The following is an 8,798-nucleotide window of genomic DNA, read 5'->3' as shown; positions in this document are numbered from 1 at the left end:
CCCATCGCATGATGAGTCAAGCCACACTTGTCGGTTGCTCTGATTGGCTCATGCTTCGGCGAGCAGGTGCGGGTTTGATGGTTAAACAAATCTGATTGGCTGGCCCAAATTGCCTGACGTGAAACCCTGACCTTTGGGGCTACCCTCTCTCAGAGCTACGGCTAATCCATTTTACAAGAGGTAAGTTTTATAGTAACGTTTAAGCACAACGAGTCTGTATTGACTTATATAACACCTTTTAACTCATAAAATACTCTGCATTTTTATTGAAAAAGATCCTTGATTAGTTTTGATACTACAAAAATAAAATACCTCTCCACAAAATGTAACATTTATTTGTAAGTTTTTCTTTAGGAGAATAGTTGCGTCCGATCCCTTGCACGACTCCGTGACGTGTACTTTGTTGACTACGTGCATATTTCGAAACGACATCGGCTGGTTGTTACCGGCGTATTTCGTCTGGTGCGCACACCGTCCTCAGCTGTTTCTCACTGCATGGACGCGTGATACATACGGGAATTGTCATGAAATGCATGTATAATGAAATGTGGTGTACGTGCATGACGTGTGTGTCGGCGAGCAAGCAAACAACAACTGTTTGGGCTAGCCTAGCCCAGTTCGCCATTTAAATAAATCATTTTGCCCAATGTGTGATATTTCGTAACCTAGATTTGTTGTCGTGGTGGCTGGTTGGAGCCTCTTGTATTACTCTTGTGCAACAATTCTCAGTTTCAACAGCATCATTCCATTTTTTGCAGGCGGCATCCATGGGATGACGAAACTGGACAGATGCAATGTGACTTTGAATGTGATCGTAAGTATTTCTCAATATTCTGACTTGCCCTCCATTCAAATTATTGAATAAATAACGTGCTTCAATTATTTTTTAATTTGAGATAGGACCGGGAAAATTTCCATATTCTCTACCCACCACTTTTTCACAATGATTACCAAATGAAATATCTTATCATTGAGTTGAGTTAAAACTTTAATTAGATATCATGTAAAATTACACTTTTGCCTTTTAAATTTCTCAAAAAAAAATGTGTGTCACTTCGTGAAAATGTGGTCGTGCTAAATTTGTTAATTCATTGCAAATCATTTTACAGCTTCTTGTTATTAATGTTAAGGTTCTGAAACTTGCTGAAAATGTTAACACTTTTTACCAGCAATGACCTTTTTAGAATTTGATTGTCATGACTGATACTGTAGAACCGATTTGCAAAGTATTTTGTGATGTTTAATGATTGGTCTGTTCATCACCATAAAAAAACATTTGTTTTTATTAATCATACAGCATGGGTACACAAAATATATAAAAACAAGTATGTGAAACGCAGCTCAAACCACAAGGGAAAGTGACTGGGTAATTTGTTGAGAAAATGTCAGCTGAACAAATTATTGAGTGTAGATTGTAGAAAGTGTTAGTAATGAATTTGTGAAACCATTGAACTCTGTTTGCGAAGAGAGGAAATTTGAATGACTGCTGTTTTTCATCAATAATTGGTGTTCAGAATTGGACGAGCCTGTTGGTCCCCAATTATTATGTGGCAAAACATCTCTGAAATGGCAATTATTTAGCTCAATGAGCTGAAGTGAAGACAATTCAAAGGTAAAGTAACGGTCAACACAAAAGCTAGTTAAGTAGTAGGTATGGCTGTTAATGCATTGAAAAAAATGTCAATGCAAGTGACCCAACTTCGTTCTAAAAAAAAGGTCATTAGAGGAGCCTCGGCTCCAGCTGTCTTGTTTTGAACAACTGAAAGCCTGCACTGCCAGTCTGCCACAAAACACTTTTGGTGGCCAATCTGCTATGTAGAGTCAAAGAGTGTCTTCAAAACATTCTGAAGAGTTCTCTTTAGGTTTAGATGTGTTACTTTTAGTACGTAGGTTTATTTTTGCTTTAATGCATGTACTATTTCCCAATGTTTTTTAATGTCCATTCAAAGTGATGAATGATGTACAATATTTAACACCAAAGACAAACTTGGAATGTTTTACATTCCGCAGTTTTCAAGTTTATTCAAGAGTGATAGTTTAGATAGTTATATTCTGCAATTCTATTTTCACAGGATATTTGCTCTTTGGATTCAAAAAGGGTTGTGTCTCCATCCAGTTTACATAGTGCAGGAAATGGCATGTGGATTGCTGCACACATCAGCTATGCCAGTTGACGCACTCTTTTGTCTGGGCACCAGCCCGCCTGTGCCTTCGCTTCTCTTGTCTCAGAGATACACAACGACCTCATTCATGTACATTGCTGATAAATCTGCTAATTGCAGACCGTCGATAGATCAACAAAAGCTTAGACCTTGCCTCCGTGGAGAAGGACAGCAAAACATGAAGCGCAAGGAAAATGATACCGCGAGGGACTGCCAAACAACAGTAGACTTTGCTCCTAAACCTTGCGAAGACATTGGCTTGGGAGACCTCTCCATAAGTGATGATAATGTTAGGGACGCTAAGCAAAGCCAGGGATCTATCGGCACGCCTCTCAGGAAATCAGCTAAAAAAGTTTCATTTGCAGACAGCAAGGGATTTGCCTTGGAAGATGTACGCGTCATGGATGGCCCAAGTAATGTACCACCTGTATTGAAATCCAGGTTATTGCAGGAAATCATTCAAGACGAGAAACCGGAGCTCTTTCACACCTACACTTATGTGGTGGATTTTGAGCAGCCTGCCGCGAACTACCTTCAGTTTAGAGACAAGCTGGAGAAAAACAGTGTCTGCCTGGAGAATGTACTTGTAAAAGACAATACCACAGTGATGGGGACGGCAAAAGTGAAGAACCTTTCTTTTGAGAAATCGGTGAGTGTAAGGGTCACCGTCAATGGCTGGGAAAGCTACAAAGACATTGGGGCAACCTATGTCCAAAGGAACCAAGAGGGGCAGAAAGATCGCTATGATAGTTTTTCCTTCACTTTTGATATCCCTCAAAAGATGAAAGGAGAGACAATAGAGTTCTGTCTGTGCTACACTTGCAAAGGGAAATCATTTTGGGACAGTAAGGGAGGGGAGAATTACAGGATCATTTCTCAACACGAGAAAAGCTTAACGGAACAGCAGAAGATGGCATCTTACTACAGCCTCAGTAGCAAGTCAAACTGGACCGACTTCTCATACTGGAAGTTGATAGATGAGAGACCGTACTGGTGACATAAGGCACACCAGGGTTCACAGAGCAAAGTTCACTACTACTAAATAAGTCAGAGAAAGAAAGAAAAAAGTGCACAAATTGTGTATTATTTGAAGGGTTCTCTGAAGAGAATCTACAACTAAATGCCTATTTGTATGGAATAGCTAGAACGTTTCTGCTAGACTCAAGTAAAATGTTATCCCCAACGCTATGAGTTCAGGCTGAAATTTATGTGCTTGCAAATAATTGTTGCATCAGCAGAATACAGCGCTGTTCCAAATAGCTTGATATGATGTTTCGTTTGTCCAGAGACTGACTTGCGGATCAATTCCTCTTTTGACATTAAATGAACAGTGAACACGTTGCCTTGGATTGTTCGAGCTGTGTTCGAGTTGGTCTATGAAAAGAGTATAAAACTGTTTTATTATGAGTTGCATGTAAGAGATGTTAACTTTGCATCGGGGATAAAGAATATTAGTTTTTGGTTTTTACCCATACACCGATGTGTGTTAGCACTGTATACTCGGTACTTTCCTGAGTCTTGTGAAAAAAATTAATTGCATGGTTAGAATGATAATATTAAAGTAGAATGTAATAATCCACACAAACATGCCTTAAAACTGCAGAGTTTTCCTTTAATGCCGTGAACAAACACTGTTGGCCATTTTGTGGGGTCAAAATTTTGACGCCATGAAATGGCTGATCGTGCTACATGTAGTTTGCGACGTAAAAGGAAAATCATGTAATTTTGAGCCATGTTTGTGTGGATCAATATGTACTACTTTTCAATTGTCTATCAACCAATTATAACAAACTGTTTTATACCCTTTTCATAGACCATCTTGACCGATCCAAGACAACGTGTCCTTTTGAGACAAATATCAAGATCTGTGAAACATTGTACACAGTTCAAAGTGTGATGTGCATGATTTTCATATGTGGAAATGTTCAAGCTTGTGCCCTGTTTTTGTCTAGCAGTTTACAATGAACCCTGCAAGCCTTTCCATAGCTTTTTTTCTTGTTGGCTTGTTTAGTATTGTTCCTCCTAAAAAGTGACACTGTGAGCATGAACCCTGGTGTAGTGTTGTTTAAACCTTCACTAGTAGACTTACTGTTATAAAGCAATATTGTAGAATACATACTTGTTGTATATAACAAAAGTGGGCCATTGGTGTCTGAATATATTAAAAATTATACAAATTATAAATATAGTTTGAAATGAAATGAACAGAAATAGATTGTGTTTTGGGAATAGTATCTGAGAAATTAATTTTTACCAAAGATATAGAATGGAGAAAGAGTCCATCATGATAGTCGAGAACAATTTATTAATATTAGATATGTAGTGATGAAAATTAATTTGTAGTAGGATAAAGCAAGTATGTATTCCCTTTTTGGTGTGTCAAACAATCTAATATATATTTTTGAGTGATAAATAATAATAATACATTTGCTGTCATTCAGATCAATGCACTCATCAAATGCACTGTAAAAAATTTCTGTGATATGCGAGGCAAAAACTCACAAGTTTCGTGAAATCGGCTGCTGATGTTGCTCTGCAAACTCATGCATTTGTATTTAACAGAATGCAATCCATTCATTGTATTGTAACCAGAAATATTGTAAAATACTGCAAGGGTTACATGTTTTGCCAAAATGAGTTACAATTCAACACACATTGTCAAGTAGTGAGGTGTTAACCTTTTGACCATGTTTCAAGGTCCAGTTCTATTTTCTTCCTCAATAGTTTAACACAGCCTTCAAAGCCTTCAAGGCAGTTTGACCTCCAAACGGAATTGCTGTGTTTCTGAAATAGTTGGGCAAAATCAATAAAATAAAATAAAATCTTCAGTTTCCGGTTACATACATTACCGTAATTCTGGTAATTTCATAATAAAAACCTTGAATGTTTTTCTTGAAAGCCATACAATTATACTTTCTATATTTAAGTAAACAACACTTATGTAAGGGCACATTAGCAAAAGTAAAATGTTAGCCACGGCAATTGCAAAGCCTTGTATTTACCAAGTTATTATAATTGGACCTTGGTACCATGTAGTACAGTGGTACATTTACGTAAGATTATACAATGGCTTAAAGCTTACTCTTAAGGTATGTGATCTGTGCTATTGTGGATGATCGTAACCTTAGAACTGTTCTCCCTTAAGTGTGCTTAGGTATTACATGTTCTTCACTGGAATCCATGCCATGTATACGTAGTTCTTTGTAAAAATGAAGTCTAACACTGTCCTTGTCACTGAATGAAAAGTTTGGACTCGCATAAGATTTGTACTGTAACATCGAGCCATCATGCTCTCATTGGCTATGGAAGGGGTAGGGTCACAAATATTAACGTTTTCGTCGGGGTTAAAACTGAAGGACCTTGTTCTATTTTGATTTTTTCTAAGATTCATGTACATTAACACCTTATATTGTTTCACAGTTGTTCCTAGCTGCATAGGCCTACTTCATGTTTAAGTCAAGGCCTTACCTTTGCAAAATGTTGTAGAAAGTTAATGGCACAGCTCAATAAGGGAAGTATATTCTACTGGAACAATTCAAAGGGGCACCAGGGCAATGACCGATTGGGCAGTTTCGAGCCTGAAATTCTGTGCAATGTTTTATTTGAGTAAGTTCAACTCTGATTTGTGTAAAATATTAGTAGGAGCACAAGTGCAGTCACTTATTGAAGTTTCAAACAATTTTGAATGATGGATTTTTTTTAATTTTTTTTTTAAAAGTCTTTTTAACAGTCAGATTGACACTAAATTACATATTGAATGTGATGGTGCAGTTTAAAAGGACAACTTATTTCTCTGTTGTTACAGAAGTCACATGTCACTAGTATGTAATGCGACAATGATATTAACTTAAAGTTACTGTGTCGTCATATCAAAGCAGCTGTGTGGCTGTTACATGTACATGGTGAAACTGTGAATGCTCACCTGGTTAAAGGTACAGCATGTGTGCTCTCGATACATGTAGATATACAGAGGAGCGCATGCAGTAACTTGGTAAGATATAAAAATTTCATGATGTACAGCCACAGGCCTGCTTTGATCTTGACGAGATATAGCCCCTTTCAGAAAAGGATGCCCAAAACAATCACATTGTTTGTTAATTTAAAAGAGTTTTCACTTAAACTTGTGTTTCTGGTTGTGGTTATAAGTCAACACTTTAATGTTTGAATATATGAGCACTTTCAATTTGTGAAATCTAATTCTACCCCTGTGGTGAAATCAAAGCGCTAAATGGAGTTATAGGCCTATTGTTTTTCAGGTTCAGGGCTCGAATTTTGAAGAAACACAAATTCACAGGACCACAAAGCTTGTTGATAAAAATGTTTACTGGTACATGTAGCTTATTTACTGGACCAAAGTTTTGTGTGCAAGATAAGAATCAAAATGAGACCTGTTTCCTAGCAACATGCATTTTAATGTTTTCATTTCTAAGACATAAAAGAAAACTAATATCGTTGAAAGATAAAAAAACAAAGGATCCAAACTGTGCTTTACTCGTTACGTATTATGAGTCAAGCGTATATACAGGTTAGCAACAAAATTTCTCGGTGAAGAATTTTTCAGTGTAGAAATTTGAAACCAACTGTGTGCAAAGGTGGAGGGGTTTCTATAGGCAACTGAGCCAATTTATAATTAGTCCAATTTGGTTTTGAAAAAACACTTTGATTTTTAAAACTACTCGATACACATAATGTACGTATGCATAAATACATTTTTTTTTATTAAAATGATATGGATTTTAGAGGGATGTTCCTGTAGATAACAGATACAATTTTTGTTAAAGACATTTTATGGAGTGATTCGGTAGTGTAAAGTTACACAAAGGTAAATACTGTCAGAGGCATTACGATATATAAGAGTAGCAGGGTCATGATTTATTGATTTTTGTCTGTGCCCAAAAATCAGAATTATTTTTTTTCGACAGCTGTAACTAAAAACTTGTAAATATAGTGTGACGAACTCAGCCAACTGTACAATAAAAGGCAAAGTTACATGAGGCAAAATGAAACACAATTGTAAGTTGATTCCTTTGTTGTAAAATTTTATAAGTTGTCACACAAGCGCGAGTGAACACAATATTTATCGCTTCTGCGTCCCATATCCAACGAGGCCGAGTTTGAATATGGGATGCAAACCCGCTTTATTTGCCGTATTCCATGCTATTTTGCCACAAACAGCATGTACGCGCACAAAGTTTAGAATGTCACTGTCCGCATAATGCAGATTGTGATGCATTGACACTCACAATACGCAGTGTGCAATATAAAACATGGAGTAGGTTATAGCTTTTAATACCACCCTCCAGTTCGAACATTATTTTGATTAGTGATTAGCGCGTAAAAACATAGCGCTTCTGGTCTCATATCCAATTAGGCCGATTTGGATATTGGACGCAGACGCGCTATATTTTCCGTATTTCCTAGAGCGCGTGTGTGATAACGTATTTATCTTCAAGCGAACTTGGCGCGTGACATAGAACACACAAGACGCATGGTAGTGATATTAGCCGTGCAATATAGGTTTTTATCACCACTCCATTCGGCAAATCTGATTGGAGCATTAGTGCGTACTTGAAGATAATATTAATTTGGGCTTTTACATGTTTTTTAGATGTGCGTAAGCACTGTACACTTGGTACTTTCACAAGTTCTGTGAAAAAAATCACTTGTTTATTACTCAATTGGGATTCGAACCCACGACCCTTGCAATTCAAGCACAGTGTCTTACTAACTAGACCTTTGAGAATGCCGGCTAGATAGTACAGTTTGAATCCTATATTAAAGCAGAGGGTACCGCAACATCTACTGAAGTATTTTGTTTACTCCCCCAAAATGTGACCCACTCTGTCAAAATGAGTCACATGTCGCCCAATGCAGTATTAAGTTATGGACAGTTTAATGTGGAAAATGTCAAAAAAAAAAAAAAAAAGTAAATCTTTTTATTTCTTTTTAAAGGCAGTGGACACTATTGGTAATTACTCAAAATAATTATTAGCATAAAACCTTTCATGGTGACGAGTAATGGGGAGAGGTTGATTGTATGAAACATTGTGAGAAACGGCTCCCTCTGAAGTGCTATAGTTTTCGAGAGAGAAGTAATTTTCCACTAATTTGATTTTGAGACCTCAAGTTTAGAACTTGAGGTCTCGAAATCAACCATCTAAACGCACACAACTTCGTATGACAAGGGTGTTTTCTTCTCTCATTATTATCTCGCAAGTTCGATGACAGATTGAGCTCAAATTTTCACAGGTTAGTTATTTTATGCTTATGTTGAGATACACCAACTGTGAAGGCTAGTCTTTGACAATTTCCAATAGTGTCCACTGCCTTTAAGATCTTTAGTTGCATGGTTAACCTTTATAACACTTACTTTTAGGCAATAAAGCTATGAATACAACAATTTTGTGCTCATACTTATGTCTAATTTGTATCCTTTTGCACACAATGGTAGTTTAAAATATCATTTTACTTGTAATTCGTTTTTTCACAAAAAATGGTGTAGTGGCTAATTTCAAATGGGAGTAACTCAGCAACGCGGTACACCCCAAAGCTTAGACACATACCAAATTACTGCTGCTGATGTGTTCTTTCCAGCCATGCATAATATAACTCAATTCCTGAAATTGCCTACATCTG

At 36.9% G+C, this 8,798-nt stretch overlaps 1 protein-coding gene across 1 annotated transcript; it reads left to right on the top strand.

Annotated features, from left to right (window-relative positions):
- The first annotated feature begins 438 nt into the window (after positions 1 to 438).
- On the top strand, positions 439 to 7,168 carry LOC117294519 (protein phosphatase 1 regulatory subunit 3B-B-like). The gene is made up of 2 exons (XM_033776966.1): positions 439 to 814; positions 2,073 to 7,168. The coding sequence occupies exon 2, from the start codon at positions 2,134 to 2,136 to the stop codon at positions 3,157 to 3,159; it is 1,026 nt and encodes a 341-aa protein (XP_033632857.1). The 5' UTR covers positions 439 to 814; positions 2,073 to 2,133; the 3' UTR covers positions 3,160 to 7,168.
- Positions 7,169 to 8,798: the final 1,630 nt, after the last annotated feature.

Source organism: Asterias rubens, chromosome 9 (genome assembly GCF_902459465.1).
Source record: "Asterias rubens chromosome 9, eAstRub1.3, whole genome shotgun sequence".
Lineage (NCBI taxonomy): Eukaryota > Metazoa > Echinodermata > Asteroidea > Forcipulatida > Asteriidae > Asterias > Asterias rubens.
The sequence above is the reverse complement of the archived record's forward strand: the minus strand, read 5'-3'. Positions and strand labels throughout refer to the sequence as shown.